Source organism: Ambystoma mexicanum, chromosome 10 (assembly GCF_040938575.1).
Source record: "Ambystoma mexicanum isolate Mex_15411 chromosome 10, UKY_AmexF1_1, whole genome shotgun sequence".
In the NCBI taxonomy this organism is placed as follows: Eukaryota; Metazoa; Chordata; class Amphibia; order Caudata; family Ambystomatidae; genus Ambystoma; species Ambystoma mexicanum.
Window position 1 is genome coordinate 1,186,820,106 of NC_090932.1, and position 27,703 is coordinate 1,186,847,808.

The 27,703-nt window shown below is 45.2% G+C and overlaps 1 protein-coding gene across 1 annotated transcript in view; it reads right to left on the reverse strand.

Moving 5' to 3' along the window:
• LOC138492163 (uncharacterized) overlaps positions 1 to 27,703 on the reverse strand; it is a 1,449,912-nt gene that overhangs the window by 27,863 nt on the left and 1,394,346 nt on the right. The window contains exon 26 of the mRNA XM_069619172.1: positions 1,423 to 1,519. Coding sequence (XP_069475273.1) covers positions 1,423 to 1,519 — 97 coding nt within the window. The remainder of the gene's footprint in view (positions 1 to 1,422; positions 1,520 to 27,703) is intronic.

The following is a 27,703-nucleotide window of genomic DNA, read 5'->3' on the forward strand; positions in this document are numbered from 1 at the left end:
TACCAAAGGTTGGTTTGGCTAACACCTGTAGTCTAATTGTGTTTTGGTCCCAGTGGGTACTGCATGCAATTCTGCCTAAAAGCATATAGAGTGGGGATAGACTTTCTCTTTGGGGGTAGGACGATCCAATGGTGGGGGCGGGTAGGTGCAGGAATCAAAGCAAAAAAGTAGTGTGAGGGTGATGGGACAAAGAGGCCAAGAGGTATTTCAGGATGTGACAAGCAAGAGATGGAGTTTGCAGGGTTCTGGGGGTGGGTGGTGACTAGCCCATGAGTTGAATTGTGGAAAAGAAGAAGGAATTTAAAAAGAGAGTGATTACGCCAATACAGCCAACACCTTTTTTTTATAGAACTTTTTCTTAAAAATGTAACATTATATCCATCTAGCAAACAATATTCAGGATAATGCATACGAACACCAATAATCATGCCCACCCTCTTCCCTCCCAATTCCCGCCTCTCCCTCTGTTCCCAATTCCCTGCCCTCTTCTCCCGGCCAACCTTCATTTGTGCAGCTTATTCGGAGGACAAAAAATCCGGCTACATAGGCCTCTTTCCCATCTCCCTCCCCTGTTGTTGCCAATACCGTCAGTCCCATTCCAACAGATTTGATCGTATTCATGATGATTCTATGTTGTTTCATCTCCACTTATTTTTTCGAAGAGTTTATTGGCAAAACCTTTTTTTAAACTCATTGACAGCTTTTTTAAGTATTGGGGTTCACCTCAAATTCCCCCTCCCCTATTATTTAATCTCCATTCCCACTCCATATACCTCATATTCCATTGCCACCCCCCAGGCTTCTTTTTCGAGGAAAATTATTCGGCAAAAAGCTCAGAGAAAAATATACTGGGGATGAATCAACTCTGTACCTTTATGATTGCACCATCATTTTCTATATACCAGTTGGTCCCATTTTGTAATAGTGTCCATCTCCCTGGGCCATTTTTCAATAGGCAGAGCTTTTGACAGTCAACATATTTTGAGGTGGTGCACTTGTGTGGAAGAGGATCGGGAGAGGTTAAATAATGTGTGGCTAATAGCATGATGTACTAGGGGTGGTAGAGCACTGGGCTCTGCATCCTTTTGCAGGACAGGTGCATTTGGCTTTGCTAGTATAATATGTGTTTGTTGGATCAGTAATGTAGCCTGCTAAGTTAAAGGGTGCAGATAACAAGTGTGGTGGATTCAGTAGTGAGAAAGGGGGGTACTTTGCACATGCGAGATGAAACATTGGAGGTTCGAGATGATTGACAGAACCACGCCGTGGTGAAAGTGCAGGATCCGCATACTCAGGTGGTGCCCTTCACTCATTCCACCAGCAGATGAGAAAGACTTCCCTCCATTTACAACTTCCTTGAAATCAATCGAATCCACCATCAGATATGCCATCAACGTACCATACCATGCAGAGGGTACTCACCGTGCCCGCCGCCACTCGTGCAGGATGACGATCAGTATCATGGTCAACACTGCCAAGAACGCAAACACGCAGCCCAGGATTATCCCGACAGTGTTATCTGAAAGAGAGAAAACGAGAGACAGCCGTCAATCCAACCTCCCCGAAGGAGGGCGATCTTCTCAAAACCCTTCTCAACCTGGGCTTGCCAGGCTGAGCAGAAGATGCAATAAAGGAATTCTTGGAGGTGAATTTAGCAAAAAATGGCTGCATCCTTCACTCTATACTTTGGAGTGCATAGTTCTTTCTATTCCAGAGTGTGGGACTTACCGGACTGGGGTTGCATGAAGCAATCCAGAAGGGCAATGTGGCCCTCCAGCAATCACACGTAATGCAGGTGTGCCAGATGATCACCAAGTCCTCACAGTACCTGCTGGTTAATGGTGGCTTTGATGAACTATTACAGCCGCACACCATCACAACTGTCCTCTTTCACCTCTTATAAGGAGAGATTCCCTAAAAAAGGAGCGAGATACCTGGTTGTGACCTACTATAACCTGCACATTTGGGATGCAGCGTTTACTTGGCGAGAGTTCTAGATGGAAATTATAACATATGCTGCCAAGAGGTGTCCAGTCAAATGGTCGACAGACAAATGGTCGACAGGTCAAATGGTCGAATTTTTTTTTATTTATATATATATTTTTTAGGTTTTCGTTTAGGGAAAAAAGGAGTTTTTAGCAAAAAAAAAGGGGTTGGGGGGAATCCCCCCCAAAAAAAAGAAAGTGAAAAAACAAAAAAAAAAAAAATTGACCATTTGACCTGTCGACCTTTTGGTGTCGAACATTTGTCCTGTCGACCATTTATTTTCGACCAAATGACCTAGAACCCTGCCGAGAGAGGATGTTTGTAGTATTTCAGACATGGTAATAAGAAAAATAAGAAAAATGTTGTGTGCATTGCAACTTTTTGTGCAGGGGTCTACATCGTTTGACTTTAAAGATGTGTTGGCCTACAACCCCCATCAGCTATGGCCAACATAGTGAATTGTGAGGGGCTGTGGGAGTCATAGTCCAAAAATTCTGGGGAGCCAATGGTAGCAACCACCTACAGGCCTACAGATGAGGGGTGTATCAGGCACTTTTATGGCCGCACAAGGGATTGGGCGGAGCAGCAAAAATGTGGTGGTAACGCTATTACTGCCACATTATCTCTCCGCCCAATCCTGAGTTTGGGGCGGAAAGCTGGAAGTAATTCTCCAGCTTTCTGCCTATTTTTGGCGCTATTATGGCTGGTGCTATTACCGCCGGTGGTAATAGTGCTGAAAACCCCAATAGAATCCACTGGACTCACAACGAATGGGGACTTACAGAGCCACCGCAACTCGAGTTGTGGTAATGCTAATTGCATTGGGAGGTATCCCAGCGCAATTAGCGCCGGGATACCGCCCAACACATGATGAAGCCCTACTCCCTAAGAATAGGCAAACACTGCCAAAAAATAAGAATAGGGAGTAAAAATACTGCCACTAAAAAATAAGAAGCAGACACGTAGAACCTTGTGCCACTGCTTTCACCCACACAGCACCATTAATATGTTTGGACCAGTAGTGCACATAATACCACAGGAAGAAACTGCTATTATTACTGTTTTATCAGAAGAAGTAAACGTGAACATGAATAACTAGGTGCACAGAAATAACGATTACAAAAACATTTCCGTTTTCCAGTTAAAAGATTTTTTACGCGCTAATAAAATACTCCCATTGGGAATTGGACTTTTTACTCCCTAAAAAAATCTTTTTACTCCCAACTTTAAAAAATAGCGAATAATGTACTCCCACTATCATATCTGATCTAGAGCACTGGGTCTCGATACGTTTCTCTGTTTACAGCCACTCTACCAGTGCATGGTGCATAAGGAGAGTGCAACTCCCGACCCCCACGCAAGGTCAACACGTACAATCAGTCTAAGAAAGTTGCCCCAGGGTCATGCGAAGGTGCACCATTTCACTTGTCTATTGAGTCGTCACCAGTCCCTTCAGTAGGGAGGCAGGCACCAAACAGGCCACTAAACCATCCAGCCATGTCCACCCTACTCCCACAATCACACTACCCTGGGAGGCAACAAAAGGACAAGAGGAAAGGTCGACAAATAGGGAGGGAATGGGAGGCGAGGTTATCATCAAGGGCACTGGATCGAGGGCACACCATGCCAGAGGGCACATGTCCATGGTCACAGCATGCAGCTGGGTGTAGCTTGTGTTGATTTGCATATGCCTGGACCCCTTCTTCAATGCCAAAGACAGGCTCAAAAGTGATGGCGTGGAAAGTTTTCCACATCGATGCCAGTCGTAAAGATGAATTCTAAACATTCCACCCATCATATTTTTTTGTTCTCGTCTGTGTGGCAAGAAACCACATGCTCACACGCAGCATACATATGACTCTAGATGTTGAGTCTCCAGAGAGAGTGACGTCAGATTTGTTTTAAGGTGAGCCCATGGAATTCAAAGAGGTGTTGGGAGAGTAGAATGAGTCAAAGAAGGGTGACGCCATCCAGATGGCCAAGAGATCACACTCAGGCATATGTGACTGAATGGTCGGGCCACAGAGCTACTGCAGACAGTGCGTGTTCTAGATTGTTCCTTCGTGGTAGGCCAGGGGTAAGATGGGTGGAGGTGAGCAACACAAGTCCCATTCTGGCATCATCAAAATATTAGTTGCTAGGAATGGAATGTGCACAGTGAAGCACCAACACATATTCCCTCAGGGCATGATCTTGTACATTTTATGTTTTTAATTCATTTTTGTCACTTCCTCCTTGTCTATCCTTCCCCTCCGTCTAATCCTTCTTCCTTCCCAAGCTTCTATTCTTCACTCTTTCTCCCCTGATCCTTCTTAACCACGTTCACTCTTTTACTTGTTGTGTCGACCTTCTGCCTCACCTTTCCTTGCTCCCCCCACTCTTCCTGTCTTCTTTGACATCGCTCATGCACTTTCTCTTCTAACTCTCGATATTATTACATGACACCTTTATCCTTCCTTCTATTTTACCTCTCCTTTCTTCCGGCTCGACTGTCTCTTCTTTTTCTCCCAGTTATTCCTTTCCTCATATTCTGTTTCTTCCCTCCGTTCTTCCCATTCATTCTCCCTTATCTCTAATTCAATATTTTATTTTCTCTCCCTCATTTTCGTCTCTTATTCTCTCATGTCACCATTATGTCTCTTTCCGAGTCTCCCCCATTCTATCTCTTCACATTCTTCTCACCCCATGTTTTCTGTCGGTTCTCTATTGCTCTTGACCTGTCTTTTCACAAGCTCTCAATCCCGCCATCTCCTCCCTCTTCCTCCTGTGTTCTCTGCTATCTCTCTGGTTAAGTCTGATCTTAGTCCCTCCCTTCAGTTCATTCTCTTTTGCCCTGCCATCTGTTTTATCTTGTATCTTCATGTTCTGTCTCGTCTCTCTTTTATTCCACCTCTGTTCTCTCTTACGTTTGTCTCCTTACCACGCTCTGTCCTTTCAATCTCCTGTCCTCTTTCACACCTCCTTTGCGTTTGGTCTCCCTTCGGTTCTCTGTCTGTTTCTATCTCCTTCTCTGTCCCTGTGTTGCTATCCCTCTCATTGAGTATTCCCCTCCTTTCGATTCTCTTTCTCTCCATCTCTGTACCGTGCACGCCGTCTTGCCTCTTCTCCCATTCCCATGTTATCTTCCACTCTTCCCGTTTACTCATTCTTTCTGTCCATCTCTCCTCTCTCCCCCTCGCAGGTGTATGTCGAACATGTGCAGCGGGAGGATTGTCAGGCTTTTAAGGCTGCAAAGCCTCCAATTGCAGAGCAACAGAAAAAGAACAACAATGCAGACATGTGCGTGGACTGTAACACCAAGAGCAATCGCAACATGCCAGACCTCAATACTATATGCCCTGGCGAGCCTGCGAGGGAGGCGTTGGATCTCTGTCCTTGATAACCAGAACGGCTATTGGCAGATCCCCATGGACTAAGAAAGCCAAGCTCATCTCTGCAAAAAAGCTGAGGCTTACCTACCTACAAGGCATAGACCAGTGGGGAGTTGTGATGGAATCCCATATTGTAGTTAAGAAGATGGGCCTGTGGGAACCCCCAGGGGCTGCGGACCGCTGCCTGCTACATGAAGTATGGGCCAGATATGGTAGGTTGATGATCCTCCAGGGCACCCAGCCCATTCCTAAACATTAAGTAAGAAAAACGTCCTTCTATCTTATCCATATAATAAACATACGTGGAGAAGTAGACCAGCAACATTGGGGGCACCCTCTCCCAGATATGAGTAGTGCCCTAACCCGTCCCAGAATATAATCAGCAGCAAGGTTAGGGCAAGTGCTTTATAAGAGTGCCTCATTCCTAAAGTACCTACTACAGTAGTTATGTCCTTGGTGAGACCACCATCTATGCATCTATGACTGGCTCTTCCCAGGGAGGTGAATTTGTAGGATTTGTCTGCAGGCAAGTAAGAAAGGCTCCTGCGAACTACCTGATAAAGTATCTTGCAATGGTTTCCAAAGAGGAAATGCCAAGCAACAAGTCCAACTCGCACAGGCAAGCTGAGTGCACCAAAACTTGCAAGATGGCAGAACTCCCCGATGAGTGTCTGTACCACGGTGCGGGTGACATCAAGCACAGCAAGCTGAACAAGCATCCAGGCCAGTTCATCCATGCCCCGCAAACCTGATCATCCAGGTTTGGGGTCAGAAAGTTGAGTACCAGCACAGAGCGGACATGGATCACTCTCACTGCAACTCAACTCTCTCCTGAAGCTTCAGGACCTTAACAGTGTTGTGCAGCACAGCAAAAAACATCCAAGATGGCGGAACACTCTGATAAGAGTTCATTCTATAGAGCCCCTCTCAGAGCCAACAACCATCACAAGGATCTGACCAATGCATTTCAAAGTAGGCCATTCAATCCCTACATCTGGGGAAATGAAAGGAACAGCCAAACATGTAACCTCATTGATTGACTCCGTGGGTGGACCTGCTAAAGTATGACATTGCACAGCTCACAATGAGACGTCTGAGTGATAGAGGATGGTGTCTTACATTGGAAATCAGTGTGGCAAGGAGGTTGGAGGGGTTCAAGCGGTGGCGGCGCAGGCGGAGGGGAAGGTAGTGGTACAAAAATAGACTGACTTCCAAAATGCTTGCCTTCATCTTCCAAAAATGTGACTGAAACTCTGCATAGGCTGTTAAGCTAGTTTGGGCCCTCTTCCGCCTACTCTGGATTACAGTTATTGGAAATTGTCGAACCCAATTTCTCTTGACTTTACAGTCTGCTTTGGGCAGATGGTTCGTCCTAGGTAAGGCAAACATTATTTTCTCCTTTAGGTTTCCTGGCATGAAATGAAGTCTTGAAAATATCATTACTTTACTATTAGAAAGCGATCACCTGCGTCAGTCTTTCTTTTTCATCTTGTTGGGTGTAAAGTAGGGTCCAAGTGTCTACTTGTTGTGTTACGGTAATGGTGTTTCTGCCTGGTTCCCATTGGCATAACGCAACATACACAGCTTTCCAGTTAGAAATAGATTTTTTTCATTTTTTTTCTGATGTAGTAATGAGGACATACGAACGTACAAGGTTTTGCAGATTCAATTGTAACAGCATCACAATGGAAGAATACATCACTACTACTACTAATGCCTGGTGTATCTGTGGGGTAATCCACTACACACAAATTCTTTTCAAACCTTTTCACACTAGCGAGGGGATGAGTTAGTGCACCCCATCACTTAAGTGAGAAGACGTTTTCCCCACTTTGCAAAGGTCATCTGGATGTGCACATCATACATGCTGTGCATCTCACCACTGTGCATGTTTAGGCGGCCCTTTCCTCTCTGTGCACACATTCGCATAGAGCACAAAGCAGTGATTCTGCACATTTCAAAATGCATCTCATATTTCCAGACATCCCTGCACCTGTTTGAGGCAAGTGTGCAGAATATGTAATGCATGATCGGGTAATTTCTGACCTTTCATGCAGTTTGTTTAATTAGAACATCAGTTTGATGAGCCACTGCTGTCCCACTTGCATTTCTGTTCATCACATAGAAATACATTCTTGCGGGGTGGGGGGAATTTCAAAATGGGAGACTTTTTAAGGGCCCGTCATTGCAAAGGTTGTACACGCAACATAATAGCTTGCAAAAGCGCTGACCAGTGCATCATTTGCGCAGCCTGCACAGCTTGTCAGAAATGTGTAGGTCACTTTGTGAAAATGAAGACACACACAAGTAAAAAAGTCCATCCTCTATAGTTTAATTGCATGATTTGTAGGAAATTAATACAATGATCGTAGATCATTTGGTTGTGGCTACTGTACGGTCCCTTCAGAGCCAAGACAAATTTTACTTGAGTAAATAAAACCTTGATCAGTGCTTTACAACCTGTTTGGGGACTGATTTATAGGTCCAATCGAAGCAAGGAACCCCATTATCTGGTAGTAAAACCCCCACCATGGGAGTTATCGCTATTAACAAGCACTGGCATGCTTTTTGGGATGCTAGACGTTTTTTCAAGGTCATGCACCGTGGTAATTTCACAAGTTAAAACAGTTAAAAAGAAAATGGGCTCCACAGAAAATGGAGAAGAGAACCTTATAGTTCCTTTTCATGGCAGACATTGGTGACAGAGGCAGGAGGAGGTCAGGAAGGGCAAGTAGGAGACTGTTACTGCCGGGAGAGCTGGAAGGAAGGTAAGTGGCTAGGGGATGGTGGAAGAGGAGAGGTGTGAGTGGGCTGGGGGGATGGGAGGGAGGAGGCTAGAGAGAAGTGTGGTTAGAGCTTGGACGGATGGAGGCCAATGCCCGGTAGGGAAGATGACAACATCATGTGCATCAGGGGACACAGAAAGAGGTCCAATAACATGAGGTATATCCCGGATTCTGAGTTCCCTGGTAGGCTGGGAGGTCCAACCCACATCCTAAGTGCTTTTCAGGATATTCATCTGCAGGTATGCTTTTACACATTGTGCCCAAATTAATTGTGTCAGCCATTGGAAATTGTTTGTTTGGCAATCATTACATCTTGTTTGGAAATAGCAGCAGCGTGACCCAAATGTTAGTTGCTTCTTTTGCCGCCACTTTCATTCCCCCTCCCATTCCTGCCATGGACTCCTACACTGACTCTTCCCTTGCTAATCTTCACTTCTGTATCACCAACACCCTGGACATCCTTGTCTCTCTCATGAGGTTCTGCATAAAGCCTCCCTCCAACCGCAACAACTTGTATGACCGCGACCTAGCGTCTCTGAAATACATGTGCAGAGTTGCTGAGTGGAAGTGGCAGGCATCAAGCACATCCTCTGACAGACTGACCTGCCACCTGCTCCAAAGGCAATACGGACTCAATCCACTCAAAGAAGAGGGCCCATACCCAAGCCTGCATCTCTGTGGTCACTAACAGCATGGGCAAATTACTTAAAATCTGCAAGGAACTTGCTAATCCTACTTCAGTCTCCACTTCTCCCCTGCCATCCCTGACCCTCTGTGCTTCAGTGGCTTCCCACTTCTTAACTAAAACCTATGACATCCTGTCCTCACTCTCCTCTACTCCCCTTTCTCCCCAGCTCTCTGGCCTCCATTGGTCTCCCTCTCCTCTTCCCTCCTACTCTCCTCGTTCTCGCCCACAGCACCAGATGAGGGTTTTAGACAAGTCCTCTCTATGGAAGTCTCCTCCAAACAGGTGCTCCCCTGCTCCTCTAGAACTATCAAGGACAACGTTGCCTCCCTTGTGCCAGCCATGGCGGATTTCTGTAATCACTCCTTTGCTACTGGCTAATTCCATTACCCCTCAAGCACTTCCTTGTGCATCCTGTCCTCAAAAGGCCCTCTGCCGACCCCTCCTGCCCGGCTAACTACCACCCTATCTCCATTACCCCCTTCCTGGACAAATTCCTGGAGAAGCTGGTCATCTCCCAACTGATCCAACACACCAAATATGTTGGTTGTCTCCACAACCACGAGTTGGCTTCAGAGCAGCCAGAGGCACGGAAACTGCTCTACTGTACACCTGTGAAGGCTTGCTCTCTAATCTTGATTCCAACTCTCCATCCATTCTTATCCTTCTGGATGTTTCCTCTGCCTTCGACATGGTCAATCATGCCACCCTGAGAAATGGGCTCTGTGTCACCCTTGACATCACAGGCCTGGCACTGGACTGGTTGACCTCATTCCTCTTTGACCGACCTTCCCAGGTTCAACTGGGCCCTTTTCTCTCCACTATCACACTCTCCACCTGAGGTGTCGATCAAGGGGTTCATGGTCATTGCATCGAAAAAGATGCATCGAAAAGACAATGCATCGTAAACTATTCATCGAAAATAAATGCATCGAAATGCTTTGTTTTACATTGAAAGTACACATCCATCGAAACTTGGCCATCGAAAATAGCAATGGACAATTTCCATGGATACGCACTTTTAAATGCAAAAGATAGCATTTTGATGCATTTATGTTCTACTTTAAAACATTACATGGAGCTTTTCAGTGCTGAAATTTCGGCACTGGCCAGTTCCTTGTAATGTTTTAATGTTTTTTGTATATTGGGGGAGGGGATTCCACCAACCCCCATGCCCATCCCCTCTTAACCCTAACCCTAACTCTAACCCTTAATCTAACCCCTAATCTAACCCTAAATCTAACCCTAACCCTAAATCTAACCCTTAATCTAACGCCTAATCTAACCCTAACCCAAACCCTAACCCAAACCCTGACCCAAACCCAAACCCTAACCCTAATTCTAACCCTTGCCCTAACCCTAACCCTTGCCCTACCCCTTACCCTAACCTTAATTCTAACCCGTGCCCTAACCCCAAATCTCATACATAAAAGCAGCATTGAAATCCATTGAATCTTATTCAAAGAAAAGGCATTTCGATGGAAATGATTTTGGATGAATAAAATTTTAATGGAAGTGACTTAGATGCAATTTAATTAGATGAAAAGTCCGGATACCCATCAAGGCTCTATCCTCTCGCCGTGGATCTTCAACATCTACCTTTCCCCTCTAGCCCACCTGATCTGCTCCTCTCCTCACTTCCAGTGTTATGCAGATGACACCTAGATCTCCTTCAAGCTTCCCTCTTCCGCCTCCTCACTCATCCCTGAATGTCTGACTGCTATTCAGGCATGGCGTGCCACCAATGATCTCTGCTTAATGTGAGTAAGACTGAGATCCTTTTCATTGGGACCTCAGCTCCGTCCTTCCCTCTTACCCTGCTACCCTCCAGCCACCCTGTATGGGTCCCCCCTCACCCTCTTGTGAGGCTAAAAACCTTGGTGTCATCTTTGACTCCACTCTCGCCTTCTCTCCCCACATGGCAGACCTTGCCAAGATGGCACACTATCAGCTGCACCTGCTCAGAGGCATTCTCCCTTTGGCCTCACCTTCCTCCAGAAACTCAATGTCTCCAGAGCTCTGGTCCTCTCTGGAGTGGACTTATGTGACAGCCTCTTCCTCAATTTTCCTATATCCTCCCTTTGCCCCCTCCACCTAATCCAGAATAGGACTGCAAGACTTATCCTTAGCCTCAAGCCCAAGGGCTGCATCTCTCCAGCCCTAAAATCTCTCCGCTGGCTCCCGGTTGCTGCTCGGCTGCTAGGATCAAATTCAAGACCCTCTGCATTATGCACAAGGCTTTCTGGGGCCTGAGACCCTACTACATCCAACTCTCTCTCCCTAAATATGTCCCTGCTAGAGCCCTTCTGTCTTCTAGCTGCAACTCTCTGCAGATCAGTCGCTTCTCTGAGCAGATAGTGGGTGGTAGATCTCTGGAATGGTCTACCTTCCCCTCTCAGGCTTGAGCCAGATCTCCTTAAGTTTCGGAAGCTCCTCAAGACCCTCCTTTTCTCTTCTTCCTTCCCTATCTCCCTCCCCTGCTAACACCCCCAGCTACCACTGTGACTGGCTGCCTGGTTCCCTCTGTGTTCTACAAGGTACCAGGCACCCCCCACCCAGTCCACCCCTTCCTCGCACTCAGCATGTGGATCCTCATCCCCTGGACCCCATGCAATTTGTGGCACTTTCCCTCCTGACCTCCCCTTATCACTCGCCTAGTCCCTGTGACCCTCTTCCCCCCTCATCCACCACCCCTTTTCATATTCATTCTCTCCTCTTTAGCCTGCACTTCCCACCATAGCACTTCGCATTTCCTGCAGACCGGTACCGCCCCCTCTCCCTCAGACTGCTTGTTACTCCACTTGCACAACCCGAATGTCACAAGACCTAATAGGACTGTTATTGTTATCTTCTCCCTTGTCCCCCAACCCCCTTTTTTGTCTTGTAGCACCTTGAAACACCATTTGTTGTATAGGCGCTTTAGAAATATCCAATAAATAAAACTATAAATGATAGAGACACATATCTATGTACCTAAACCATGGAAAACCTGCAGCCTTACCTAGCCTCAAAACCTCTATAAAATTGAATCCTATGATCCGCTTCTCCCGGCTTGACCCTGATGCAAAGCAATCAATTCACTGGTCTGAGAACAGCCATCCAATTATCCCATTAATCCCCAACCAGAGGGGTAATGTAGGAGTAAATTGAGCAGCTGAGACAAAGGATTTCAAGTATTGCTTCTCAATTTTCACACCTGGGCATAGATTTGAGTAGGCGTACGACTCAATCACATGCAAACCAATAGATAATGAGCAGGTTTTGTAAAGCTTAATAGCTGATATAGGTGAGCTAATAGCTTATTTACATGTAAATCGCTTTAGGGCACCAGAACGGAAACTGTAGTGGAAGCTTAGCTTTCTCTGCGTGCAAACCCCATAAAGCCATCAATGAAAAGGGCTGCTCTAGATAGTCAATGGACTTTAACACTTCCATCTGCCATAGCTTTCCTCCTTCCAACTTGCATCACTGTGATTTTTAATACACTGATCTTTACGTTAGGAGAATTCAACAAGCCCAGCAACCAACCTTTTCAATGAAACCGAATAATAGTTTTCCAAAAAGTATACTTAGAGAGTCAGGCAGTGAAACCAGTCGATACTTTCCTGGAAGGCTATGATAAGAGTTCTGTGAATGGGGACCGGAAGTCACAGTATTACATGATTAGCAGACCTTCCCAGTATCTACAGCAGCAATCCAATCTGCAGTAGATGGGGAGCTGGTATCAAGTTTGTACCTGGAGCTTTCAGGATTCTATTTGCACTGAGACCTTCTAAAAGTTCAATAGGAGTAAAAATGGTCATAGATTTTAGGATGTCCAGGCTTTGGGTGTAGTTACAGAATCGTAGTAGCAACATGAAAAGTGACATATCATATCATGTTTCTCTTAACCTGGATCCTTAAGTAGAGGACGACGGTCACCTTTGCAGGTTTTCCAGCCCTTTTGCAATGTTGCCTTTGCTGTATTCCAAAGCCCATTGTTTGCTTTTGTACCTTTTATCAGTGAGTCCAGCCAGCAATATTTATGCGCTCTTGGGTGGGGTTTGCAGGAGTTTTGCGACCCTGACCGGAGTAAAGAGGCATCTGCTTTGAATAGCTCCTCACGCATTTAGTTGAGGAAAAGTAAAACTGTGTTATGCCACTGCGTATCTTTGCCCTAGACCGGGGGTATGCAACCATTTAATCTCCAGATGTTTTAGATTACAACTCTGCTCATCCCTAGCAAGCATTATCAATGGTGAGGGATAATGGAAGATGTAGTCCAAAGTATTGGGAGAGCTAGAGGTTGCAGACCTATCCCGTAGTCCTTTGTTGGTCCTGAAAGATGTGCTGACGCCCCGTCTTTTGTTAAGACAGACTTTATACCTAGTACGAGGTCGGGATTTTTACCATTTTTGAATAATTCACATTTCCTTTAATCACCAAAACATTCAGGACATTTTTATGAATTTGTTTTTAAATAATAAAAAAAATATAGAACACCCCAATCAAGGGAAGTCTCTTCGAGGGTAATGCATTGTTTAAAAAAAGAAAATATGTGTGGGCCTGCAGAGGAAGTCATGCCTGTCAAACCGTCGCAGTGTTGCATTTTATTTTTAAAAAGCTCCTGTTTCTCCTGGTGACTAAACTGAGAAAGCTTCAAACACGCAATACTGGCCTAGCTCTGCACGATGTCCAGGGGGTATTGCAGTGGGTGGACTCTGATGAATTGGAGATATTTCAGAAACATTTCAAGGCAGTGTTCTCAGGGGGTGCTAGTTCTTGGGATATGCAATCCAGATACCTGATGCATGCTGGGATGCTGAGACTGTTGAGGGAGCCATGCGACTCCCTGGAGGGTCCCTTTTTACCTAGCCAAGTGGAATAGGCTATCGAAACCTTGAAAAACAGGGTACTGGGTCCCGATGGGTTGACAGCTCCCTTTTTATAAAAGGTTTTGCTCTCTCATGGTCCCTCACCTGACAGCTCTCTAACTCGTTTTTGGGGTCCAGCAGGGCCACTCCTATCATGGGGACTTCCACCACTATTTTACTTCACAAACCAGGGAAGGTCCTGACTTTTTGTGACTCGTACCACCCTATTACCCTCACCAACATGGGCTCTAAGCTGTACTCTAAGATGTTGGCACTCTGCATGATGGATGTTCTCCCAAGTCTCATAGATAGTGACCAAATGGGTTTCATAATAGGGTTCAGCACCCACGACACAGTGAGGCAGATTCTGAATTTAATCGAGGTGGTACCTGTGATAGGGAGAGATGTGGGGGTATTGGCACTAGACTCCCACAAGACATTCGATAAGATGGACTGGTGGTATATTCAGTGGACTCTTGAAGCATTTGGCCTTGACCCCAATATTATCACATTGGTCGTGGCCAATTAACAGGAACAATCAACCACTGTGAATGCCAGAAAATAATTGCGTGGCTCAAGGAAAAAGGTCTGCCAATTAAGAACAAAAAGGACTAAGGGTTAGAAGACTCATTAGCGATCAGAACTAAAGTTCATCTGTCCTGATAAAGGCCTCTGGAAAAACCTTCTATAGGATAAGGTTTATTCTACAGAAATAGGCCGAAACGCATTGAAACAACATCCGAGGATATTTTAGTTTGAGAACACATCTCATTCGCATTTAGTAATTTTGGGATGAAATTCTTTGTAAACATTGTGAATAGATGAGAAAATGTTGTGAGTAGATGAGAGAAGATCAAATTCACTGATAACCTTTGAAGTATATGTTTTGAGATAGGTCTTAACATGTGATGTTTTTTGTATGAAATGTTAAAACAGAAAAAAACGATTGTGATGAAATAAATTATCTTTATGTTATTGTGATATGAGAATTCTGACTTGGGGTGATTCTATAGTGATCTATATATGACATGATGATTGACATGCCATTGAGTGTGGGGCTTGGTACCCTGATAAAATAACAGGAGACAGGGGTAGTCTGTGTTTCAAGTATTAGTTTATGATTTATTGTGAGGCATGTAGCTCTGATGATGGCTTACTTCACCCATGCACTGCCTTATGAGCACTTGCGCGCTTGCCAGGCAATCAGTATTTCATCCGCGCCACCACCCCACATACTGACTTCAGCATCTACCACACTACTACAGGGATAGCTGCTGTTCTGCACAATCTGAGGCTCATGTATATCCATGGACCTAAAGTAAAAATACTACCAGTGACCACACCTGCATTGTACGTATAGATTGTCATGTCCTAGTAGGATGTTACCAGAATCATGGCAAGTTACTTGTCCTATGGCTGGCTGCCCGATTCATTTCTGTTTTTTTGATAGCAGTACAGTGCATAGAGTTTACTAGTTTCAGATCTTCGTAGTCACCTACAGGATTCACCCACACACCAGTATGTTATAGGTTTGGTCAGTGGTCGAAGTGAGCGGGAGCGGCTTGGAGCGGTGCTCCTCTACTTTTTTAAATTATGTTTTACAGCTCCTATACTTTTATTTCAAAAGAAACCGTTCCGGAACAGTTTCGTTTTAAAATAACAGTGTAGGAAGAAGTTGAGACTTGCACTTTCAGTGCACTACACTGAACGTTCCCTTAAACAACAGGTGCATGTGTTTGGGGGTTTGTATTGTGTGTGGGAGGCGGTGTGATGATGCGGTTTCTGGGTAGTGGGTGCAGGCTGGCAGGGAACATAGCTCCACTACTTCTTTTCATGCACTTCGACCACTGGGTTTGGTGGAGAAGCGCCACCTGGGCACTCGTACTAGTCACACTCCTGCATTCTGGTGACATGCACTAACATCCTGCAGTAATACTTAATTGTATTGCTTGTAGGTTCTTGTTTATAACCTTAGTGGATCCATACACATTCTTTTTCATAAACGTTGTAAGGTAGGACTCTAAGCCAATGTTGTCTTTATTTTGTTTTAGTTGCAGCAGCATACTCTACAAAATGGTGACCTGCTCTGCCCCAGACCATATGGAGCTGAAATAAATACAGTCATTGAAAACACATTAAAGAAATCAGTGATGCTCAAAATGCAAATTCGAATATTTTATATCACTTGTGGGTGTATACCATAGGGGGGGGGGAACAGAGTAACAATTAAATTGGGCTATCTGAGAGAATCATGCATCAAAGATTCAGAGATTTGGCAAAGTGTATTATTTAGAATTTAAAGCCTTAGGGTTTCGGCTTGGGGTAGGGGATTTAGAGGGTTAACTTGGAAAGCCATAAGCAACGATCTGAACTAACCACTCTAACCACAGGCCCAGCTTTGAGGAGTCAATGCAAGGTCACTCAAGAGCTGTAATGTATTATGCACCAAGGCTGGTAGTAAAGCACAGTGGGTCAATGCACCTGCTGAAGTAATCTCTTTGCAGCATGAAGATTATAAACGTTTCTTCCTTCTGAGTTCCATAAACAGAGTGATTTACAATGCTGGAACACCCAGGTCGGGATTTAACATTGTATGATAATAATAATAATAAAACGACAAGCTATTATTTTAAAGTGCTCTACAGTCTCTTCATGTGGTGGGATGAATTCCATCAACTCCTAGCGAACAGTCATTTTATAGACTTAGCAGTTTTAAAGAATTACTTAAAGGCCTTTTTAATTGGGAACAAAACGAAACAACTTTGAATAATGCAACACAAGTGTCTATTTTGGGGCCATCTAAAGCACTTGCAAAGATTCTTTGATCACGGTTTAGGTTTTTCCAGTTCTTGGGAGAGCTCTACAAGAGGCTTCGATTGTACATGTAGAGTTCATGGCCCAGCACTGTAGCTTGTATTTGACATTAAGGAACACTTGTGTATAGGGGCGTTATAAATGCCATATCATATCATAACCTGATCAGGGGAGCGGGGTGATGGGAGACTAACTTCTCTATAAGACCATCATCTGCTGAGAGCAATCGATGCCTTGCAAATAATATGCCATTCAAATGTACGGGATGAGGAAATGAGGACATGGAGAGCAGCTCAGTGATGGTAGCCTTCAATGCAGACATCTGTGGGCAACAGTCACAGGTTTGCATCCTGAAAGGACAGACACAGCCCTTCATCCTTCTCAGGTCATTAAAGTGAGTTTCATTAATAGCAGCTATGTTGATGTTTGGGTCCCCACAAACATGTCTAGGTCTGCTGCACTACGAAAGCTATGATACAAACCTCCAATAACACTACAGGACCGGAGTCAACAACCTGGGTCGCGTTTTTGAAAGAAAGCTCCTATGCAATAGAAGAATCCAATCAAAGGCAGCAGTACACTAAACACTGCCCGTGCACATTGGGTTATCCAGCAGAAAATCACAAAATTACAAAGTAAAAAGTGCCCATGAATTTGGCCGGGTTTGCAGCACTGTGTGACCCGCAAGAATTTGGGGCTTGATGAGGGAGTCGGGATCTTGCCACCGCGGCCCCCCCCACATCAAGTTCATGACAAGACAGAAGGACAGAAAACACTTCAATCACCCATTCTATTTTGGATGAATCCCAAATGCACCAATGATCGATAAATACACTGAGAGGTATCCCCTCAGCCAGCCTTATCGACTTGGAACAGTACAGATCTATCCATTTTTGAAAGAAGAGGGCAGGCCATGGTCAGAGACACCTATATGGACAGCCTGGGCTAAGCACGAAGAAGCTATGCTGCCGACGTTGTTAGAGACACCACAACATAGCAGCGTTATGCATGAAGCACAAGTGCAATCCGCACTTTGTGACACTAACACACACTCGAATACATGAAGAACACGAGAGTGCCGTTCTATTGTTAGAGGACAGATGCATATACATACCGTCATTGCTTGTATTATTTTTGCCATTAGCCAACTGCAGCAAAGCAGAAACCGCAAGACACAAGAGATCCTGAGTAAAGCTTGCAGATTCTTAAACACAAATAACCCAATGGAACTGCAGGAGCACCCATGGGGCCTGACAGAGCCAAGTGTGATTAACCTATGGAGAATAGAGTATAGCGTGGACAATGTAGAAACCTCATTATAAGATTTAGAAAAATGACAGCAGGCATCAGACCAATGAGCAGGGGATAAGCTGAGCTGATTCAGGCTGGACAGAGAGCAAGACGTGTGAGACAGGACCCGCAGCCAAGGTCAAGAGATACGGAAGACATTCCAATCCCCAGACGACAAAGGGACCAGCTACAGAAAAAGGGAATTCATTCTCATAATTCAGAGCTGTAGAGCACAATTTTGTTGTCTCCAAACATGTGATGCTGCTGAAGCAGACAAAGGACAGTGATCAGTGGTGAGAAAGGAGTGCTGATCCCATGTATACAGACATGGACTACAACAAGTATGCACAAGTGTTGCACCGAGCAGGAGAGTATTCTCATAAGGCAAAGGTGGTGCACACAAGTTACAATAAAGATAGATAATCGTTCTCATCACCTTGAAAAGGTGCACAGTGAGCCGAGAACTGTTTCAGATCCCAGGCCTGGGGACATGAGCTCTAGCCAATCACTGCTTAGTACCCTAGGGGTGGGTAGCAATGGGCAAGAACCAATGGTACATCCATAACACTGCTATAATATTATAGTTAGTGAATTGGGGATGGAACAGGCCAGCCACCTGACATAGAAGAGCCCAGTAGAATAGCATGTATATGTACCTGTATATGACGGCCAATCCCACGCCGCAATAGGTTTCTGTAGAGAGGCCCGAGTAATGACGGAGCAGTGAAATGCTTCCAAGACAAAAATGGCCTGCGCACCGTTTACTGAGTGACATGCTGGAATTTTTCTTAGTTCTTGTGTCGATCCATGTTGGTTTTGGCTGTAATAAACCACAGTTTGAACTTGCTGTTGACTGAGTCTTCTGTGTATACTGGGGGAGGGTGTTGGGCCCTCAAAGTCTGTGAACTTCCAGTATCGCTATGGCATACCTGGGAGTTCTCCCCAACAGGCTCCTGCCTGCCAACTACTTAACATAGAATAGGGACAGAGTGTTTTGTACTCTTACGGTATGTCCTTAAGGAAAGAGTTGCCATAAGAGTCAGACTATCCAGCTGCCTTTTCCTCTCATTTGTGCTGGGTTGCATGCATTCTAATGCTGGCATTATTACATCATTGGAACGACATAACATAGAGTGGAAACTCATGCTGGAACAGTTTTTTTCTCAATGCTCAGGCTCAGCAGTGGGGCCCTGAATGGTGACTTTTCCCATCCACTTTGCCCCAAACAAGCTTTTCTCTGGCAATATTTGGCACAAGCAGGCAGAGCAGTGTCACCAGATGGGTCACCAGGTTAGTCACACTTTATAGACCATAGCATGGAACCTGCTCTCCAGGGTGAGATGAGTCTAGTAACACACTTTGGCACAGGCTTACCGTCCTGGGGCTGACTGGCATCTTCGGCCACCTCTCACTTCCATATCAATTCAGAACACAGAGAGAAGACAACTACTCCCACTCGACAGGTGGCAATGCACACCACCAACCCTTAGACCTCTCGAGTGGCTGCTAGTCAAAGAAAGATCCCTTTCAAATCCCCCTGCATCACCCACAGTACCCTTGAGCATGGTCGGGCTGAATTCTTCCAAGGAAAGTTCATCCAATACCAACCAAGAAGAACATTCTGCTCTAGTGACAATGTACTGCTGCAGACCACCAGCTATGCCAGAAGAGACACAGCGTGTCTTCCTCCTGCAACATGTCAGCTAACCTCCGAACACTGCCAAAGGTAGTTCTCAAAATTCAGGATCACATTAGCTTCAGAAAAATAGTCAAGACATGGCTTTTAAATGCCTAACCAGTGAAGGCTACACCCAGCATTCAGAGGACCTTAAGTATGTTGTGCCAAACAGCAAGTTGACCCAAAACACATGGTACATGACCTAAAATTGAACCTCAGTCAAGCAACCAGGGAATGATATGTTCGCTCCTTTTCACCACTACATAATTCACACTAAAATGTGACTCCTGCTCTATGTTGTCCCACAGAATGTTAGGACAGCTGACCTGCCACAGCATGTGCCATGCTGTCTCTCTCTGGTGTGCCACATGGAGCTTGCCCCTGGTTTGTTTTGATTTGATGTGTTGGTTGGTAAAGCACTGAAATTGCCTCTAAGGAGGAAACATGGTTCTAGAAAGAAGAAATACAAGGGTTGTTCAATGTAAAATTGCCTATCTAAGCAATGAGACAATACAATTAAAAGTCTGTAACAGTAGAAAGAGCAGAAAACCAACAAAGATGCAGCAAGGAAAAGGAGATTAAGATTTAGCAGGTATGCACTGGAGTGCTTGGTGTACCCACTGACAATATAGCTGGAGGCATGGGGCCCCGTCAGATGAAAACATTCCTGCAGAAAGCCACAGAGATCCACAAGAGGAGACTGAACACCCAGGGAGCGGAACGGTCTTTCCTCCATGCACCCAATCACAGAAGTCCCTTAGCGACAACACAAAGAGAAACCAGTTGAATAGTCTGGAGTGCAGTGTTGCAGTTTCCTGCCATGCCTTCCCCCACCCTCGTAACTGTCACCAAACAGAGTGAGTTAAAGATAATCGAGGAACACCTTTCTGCAGCAGGATTGTAACATACTACAGCAGCTGGCATGCCATCAATGGCCTCAAAGATGTCACATGCGCATGTCCCTGTCATTTCAACAAACTAAATAACTTTGATGTAATTTACTTTGCTGGTATTACTCGAAAATATACTTCGATTTTTTTTTTGAGGGGGGGGGGCTCACGTCCCACTTCCCCTTTACTACCACCTTCACCCTGTGGGATGAATTGACCCACTTTTGCTCTGCTATGCTGCATCACTCTGTTATGGTGGTGCCAGAAACAGCAAAATGGCCGCATAAACCTTGTGTGCGCCAAAACCCCTGAAAATCGCGCTTTTGAACACACAAAAAGATGGCTGCCCAATCTGCCACGCATGTTGTCAGTGGTGGAACAGAGTTCTCACTACTGAAATGTGTCACTGGGCTCCACAACAATTGAAAGTGGAGTGCAGAAGGAAAAAGCAGTGCTTTGCTAAATGAAACTGCAATATTGCTTTAAATCACCTTTTCTTTGATGCTGAAACTTCATATTCAAAATTCTCACTGGGTGCTACACTTCACTTAGTTCAAGGAATCACTGTGAATTTACAAGTTCCTGAAAGGCTAAGAGCATAAAGAGATCTTCACAGCAAAAGTGGCCTGCCTGTGGATCTGTAAAAAAATCTTTGCGCAGAAGAGGGCTACCAGTGATGACAGCTGTCAGGGGCCTTCCTGATTAAACTTTAACATGTTATAAACTGAAAGTCAAATGTTTGCAATATAAGAGGGCTACCTGTGATGCAGAAGAGGGTTACCTGTGATGACAGCTGTCAGGGGCCTTCCTTATTAAACTTTAACATGTTATAAACTGAAAGTCAAATGTTTGCAATATAAGAGGCCTGTTACTGATAGTAACCCATATTGTAGTTGTTTTTGATCCCATAGGTTAAAATCTTGAATGAGAATTCTATCTGTTATTTGATACAACAAGTTTGTATTTGTTTTGTGCGAAGAAAAAGCCAAAATAATTTAACAATTAAATTAAACCTGGCTGAGCTGCAAGAACTGGAAAGGCAGGGTTTTTTTCCCATTCTCAGCTAGGCCTCAAATTCTAGAACAGAACCCCAAAAGCCTAGGGGAAGCGTCATAATATACCCTGGCTGTGCTGTTACTGCTTGCCTGTGGAATTGAAATATCGACAGAACCAAGAAGGGCAGATCCTGTCCAGTCCTTTGTCGTTCGGTGACCAGAGCGCCTTGTTGACCCTGTCCAGTCCGATGTGCCCAGCTGTCAGTCCCTGAAAGATCCAGAATCCCGACAGTCCAGAATCCTGATGGTCCAAACTCTTAAATACATTTTCTTTTGTGAGTATCAACAGAAAGCTACAAATTGTTTATTCCCGTGCATTATCTAGCCCCCTCCTAACCTCTGAACTATCCTTAATTCCATAATCAGTAACATTGTCTAAATCTGTAGTGAAATCTTATTCTATCTGTAAAAACATCTTTTTCCTAGTCATTTGTCAACTTGATCTATTAATTTCATTCAAGTGACCAGCCTAGCGCTCCAAGGTGGACAGCGAGGAACCAGGACTGAGTCGCGAATCACTCCCGACTCTAACCTGTGCCGTCCTGGTGGCTAAGCTTGGATGCTCTAGTCCATAGCCAATATTTTCTGATTTTAAAACTAAAGCCTTTTCCATTCTCGCGCCTATCTCGCAAAAACGACCTTTACTAAAATCACTATAACTCCCTCTGTTTTTGTGATAGAAACGAAATTTCAACTCCTACTTGTAGCTAACATCCACATCTATAGCAGTGCAGTTCTCCCGGAATATCGCACACGGAAAAATTTGCCCTGAAATTTCATTTTGAGAAATTTTTACACGTGTAAAATAGATTTAAACTGCTTCCGACTTGGATTTTAAGATTGCAAATGTTTTCTGCTGACTAAATCATTGCTTATGCTGGTGTGCAACTGTTCAAAGTGGCTCACATAGGAATTTACAACAACTTAAGCTTTTTTCCACACATTTAAAGTTCTTGCACAGCCACTTTAAAAGTCATCCTGACAGTTGAAAAGCACATTTTGTTTTTTTTCTTTCTGTGCAAGGGGGGGAGGGGGAAGTGAGACACTGTTTGATCTGTACTATTCCAGAATTCATCTCTCTCTTTCCATCTATTTTCATTGCCTATTGGGGGTTGAGAAGTGTTGCAGGGGGAATTGCTAACCATAGTGCTATCTGATCTGAAACCAACACAAAAGTATTCGTTTCTGTGCTGCATTTGTTTGCTCATAACTTAGTACCAGTGTGTTAAAGGCATCCTTCTGTGTTCTGTCACCCCATTGGTGATTGTTGTTTACCTATTAATATATATATATTGTGTTTTTGACCTTAACTAAGTCAATAAATAATACCTTTTACAAACCAGCCTGATTTCTGGTCCAGTGTGACCAGGGTATTCTTACATAAGGGGTGTGATACGAGTGGTACACCTTTAAAATAATTGAATCTATATATCAAATAAGTGTTTCCATTGCGCTGTACACTAGGCCAGGAGCAGAGTGCATCGCCTGATTGAAATCCTTAACAAATCTCGGGGCTCAAGTCCGGGGTATGATTGATGCCACCCGTGACAGTCTAACACAGCAGTCTAACCTGCAGAGTAATAATATTTGTGTAGTGTGAGTACTGTGCTCCACTGCATACGCGCCACCAAAATAAATACTTTAGAAATCAGGCCTGTTTGAAAAAGTAAATGTACCCTGAAATAAGCCAGAAGGAAATTAATATTTCTGGAATGGCGACCCCAGTGGAAATCAATATTGCAAGGGAACACCTACTGCACAAATTGTTTGTCAGGGGTGAATGGGTAGAGCAGGATGAGAAACTATGGCTTCAGGAAATCAAACAACAGATCACTGCCACAGACTTAGATAAATGGCAGGACCAGGGTCCATTACACCAGGCACTTAGTGAACTGTGTATGGCCCCAAAAGTAAAAGAAGAGCAATGTAAAATTGCCAAAATAGCAGTTTACCTGTACCTCCACATTGGAGTAATACAGGAAAAATATGCCGAAAGCCTAGATCTAGAAAAGAGGAACGTAAAATCCCTAGAGAAAATCCCGACTAATCTGGACTCCGCAGAGCAAAGACTCCAGAGTAGCCAAGAAGCTGGAACAGAGCCTAGGCAGTATGCCACCAAACTGCAAGAAGAACTGATGCTCTTACTGCAAAAGAATGCAAAGCAAGATGCCCAGGTACTGAAACTGCAAAAAGATTGTCAAGAAAGGTTGGACTCTATAAAACAGAGCCAACAAAAACTGGCACAACAATTAACTTTTAACAGAGTCTGTGCAGAGCAGGAGGCATCATACAGGACCACATAGACAAATTGAAAGAGGAGATTAATACATTAATTATTAAAGACCTTGAATCCCAAACAGAGTTTGATGAAGAGCGCCAGAAAGCTGGTGCCCTTAAAAAACAGAGGGACGGCCTGGCTGCACAGAGGGGCACTCTAAGTCAGGAGAGGGACGCCTTAGACCAGGAAGTCAGCCATTTAAAAACAAAGTTAGAAGAAAATCACCTGGCCCTTCAAGAACTTGGTGAAATCAAAATGGATTATGAAAAACTGTTAGAGCACACCAGGCGAGTGGAGGAACCTCTGGCAAAGAATAACCAGAACAGTAAGGACCAAACTCAGGAGGTGAGTCTCCTGCAGCAAAAATTGTCCCAATACTCCCAGTTCAGGCAGGAAGCACAGAGAGACAATGATGCTCTCTGCGAAAAGAATGACAGGGAACAGCAACAGATAGCCATGCAAGAACAACTCATAGAGACCAGTAAGGCCTTAATAGAGGAACAAAAGGGTCAGATCCTGACATGTCATCAGGGAGTAGGGGCTGAAAGAGATGAGGTAAGATGGGAGAGAGAAAACCCTGAGCATAACCTCAGGAACCATGGCATCTTGGACTTTAATCCCTTGAATTCCATGGACTCTGCCTCCCCCATGTCCACTGGCTCATATGAACCAAGGGCCACGGGGATGGTAGACTTCAACACAATGGGAAATATGGGGCTAATAGATCAGCGCCTCCTAGAAATGGATGGGCGGGCATCTATGTACAGTTTCCCAAGGGCTAGGGCCATCTTCTCTGATCAGGGAGACTCCAGTGAGGGGAGAATCAGAGAACTGGATCCTCAGAAATATCACCTACCTAGAGATCAGTCAGTGAAATTTGGTGGGGAATTCCATGAGACTAGGCCCACTAGAGCATCTTAAAAACCTCTTCCCAGCTAGGACAGTGGGGGGGGGGGGGTACGCAGCCAGTCCTGGGAGCAAGGGAGAGTCAGAAGACTCTTCTGAGTGCCACAGGTCTCAAGAGACTAGGCCCCCACATTCTGCCAGCCATTCCCAGGCTCGGAGAAACAGGGAGAGCCTAGAAGATCAGACAGCCACCTCTGGTAGCAGTGCCTCTGAGTCAGAGGATGAGTGGACCAAGGTGACCAGAACTAAAAAGGCCAACAAAGTTAAGAGAGCTTTACTCAAAGATTGTAACGCTCACCTGATTCCCACGGAGGCGCAGGTCTGGCTTCGAGTGCTGATGCTTCTTCAATGGTGAAGCACAGGACTCAGAAGATGGACAGGAAGGGCCCCTCTACTCTGGCTTCTCCGGCTCGCAGGAATATTCCCCTGTGCGTGAAAAGGGAGTATTACCCACTGACTGAGTTATGCTCAAGCCTCCCACTCTCTTCCAACCCTCCACGATACCCTTCCACGATTCCCCGTGAAGTCTCACCTTAGGGTCAGGATGGATGAGCTCTCCATCCTGCTTCTGATGCAGGGGCGCGTTGAAACCCAGTTACTTCACTGGATTGAGGATTGATGGGAGTTCAGGTAAGCTTGACTATTCAGGTAAGGCTCTGTAAAAGTTCTGTTGCAAGTTCAAAAGTCCAAGCTTAATAATAATGTTCATTGTCTTTTTCCCCTTAGGGGCCGGGGTTCGGAATGCCGGAGACATGGCGCCGACCCGAAGTGAAACGTGCAGTTCCAGTAAATGACAGGTGAGTTCTGGATGAGCGCTCGGGTAATGTCTTTGCATTCGCTCATTCAATGTCTTTGTCTTTTTTCCCCATAGGGGCCGGGGTCCGGATGCCTGGAAGCGGCAAGACCCGAAATGAAATGGGAATGACCCAACAGGTAAGACTTAGAAGGAAACTGAGCTTTTCCTATTCCCTTCCTTCTCTCACCTTGTTCTTGTCTTTTTCTCTCTAGGCTCTGGGAAGTGGCTGTGGATCCGGATGATCGCTGCTGAAGATGGTGGCGTCCAGGAAAGGTGAGTGAAATGCAGCGCTGCAGCGATCTAGCGAAATGCTTTTAAAATGATGTCTTCCTTTTCAGGATCGTCGGTGTGAAGTCTCTGTGGTGCTGATTTAGCAGCTAAGGCCTTTTGTCTCCCTTTGCAGGTGACCCAGGATACTGACAGGCGTGGCTGGGGTCCAGATGCAGGAGCTGACACGGTGAGCGTCCAGCTGCGAGGAGCAGAACAACGCGAAGCGTGAGTTGCTGATCGGGTGTGGTTTAAATAGCTTTGGAAGAAGTTCCAAGTGTGTATCCTTCCTCCGATCAGGTAGGTATCCTTCCCAGACCACACCCGGGTGGAAAGTAGTCCCACAGGTAAAGTAGTTCCATTCAGGCCCCAAGAGGGCCTGGATGTGGCAGCATGGTCTGCATCAGGTAAGTGCACATTAAAACACTTGAACACATGTCTAGCTTTATGAGCCTGGCGCCTAAGGCGCCAGGACTGCGTCCAAAGGGCCCCAGCTTGGGCCCGCTGGCACTCCCCTGGGGGAAATGATGCCTACCTCTGGGGTTACTGGGTCGGACCTGGCTCCTTGGAGGTAGGCATCATGACAGTACCCCCTCTCAAGGCCCCTCCCAAGGTTCTTCCCTCCGGGGGTTTTGGCTTGTTCGGAAATCTCCGGTGAAACCTTTGTACTAATCGAGGTGCGTGGACATGGTTACTAGGCTCCCACGATCTCTCCTGAGGTCCATATCCCTTCCAGTCAATAAGATAGAAAAGTTTCGACTTTACCACCTTGGAGTCTAAAATGTCTTTAACTTCGAATTCTAATTCCCCTTCAATTTGAACTGGATCTGGAGGCTTGGACAATCGGGTTCCAGGTTGTACGGGCTTCAAAAGTGATGCATGAAAAACTGGATGAATACGCATGTTGGACGGTAGATCCAGTTTAAAGGCCACTGGGTTGATTATAGCCTTGATGGGATAAGGTCCTATGAATCTGGGATTGAAGGTTCGCGGGCCCTTGAGGGATAAATGTTTAGTTGCTAGACATACCTGGTCTCCTACTTGGTAAGGAGGAGTTTTACTTCGGTGCAAATCAGCGTTTTCTTTATACTTTTTCTTGTCTTGCTGTAAATGAGTTGCAGCTTCTTTGAAGGCTCGGGTTATTGTGGAATGCAGATGATTTACTGCGGGCATTTCCAGGGTCAGAGGTGGATCTAGGTCAGAGGTCCGAGGATGGTGACCATGCAAAGTATAAAAGGGGGTTTGTCCGGTTCCAGAATGCACTGAATTGTTGTATGCATATTCTGCGATCCAAAGGATGTCTTTCCAATTTAACTCAGATTGGTGTAACATGCACCGAAGATATTGCTCGAGAGTCTGATTGGTTCTCTCGGTTTCTCCGTTGGTCTGGGGGTGGTGGGTGGTGGATAACCGCACATCTATTTGTGCTAGTTGGCAATACTTCTTCCAAAAATGGGAGATAAATTGACTTCCACGTTCCGAGACTACTATGGAAGGGAAACCATGTATGCGAACTATATTCTCCAGGAATTCCTTGGCCAAGGTGGAAGCAGAAGGCAAACCCTTTAAAGGGATAAAGTGGGCCATTTTGGTGAATAGGTCCACAATTACAAGGATTGTGTTGTAACCAGCACAAGGAGGCAGGTCGGTTATAAAGTCCATTGACAGGGTGTGCCATGGTGCCGGTGGAATATCCAAGGGTTGAAGTAGGCCGGCTGGCCTTTTCTTTTGAGCCTTGTTTTGGGTGCAAATTCCACAAGACAGAACAAAAGACTTTATGTCTTTTCTCCAAGAAGGCCACCAGAAGTGACGTTTGATTTTTTCCTCCGTTTTAGCGATACCAGGGTGTCCTTCCATTAAAGATTCATGATGATGGGCAATAACAAGTTCTTGCAATTCTTTACTTGGCAGAAACAACCGCTCCTGGAAGTAGGGTAAGTCATCCTTAATGGTGTAATGAGGACCCTTCTGACTCCATTCCAGTAAGGTTGAAGAGTCTAGAAGTTGTTTTACTTGTGTTTGGATGTCTTCAATAGTTTGCAATGAAG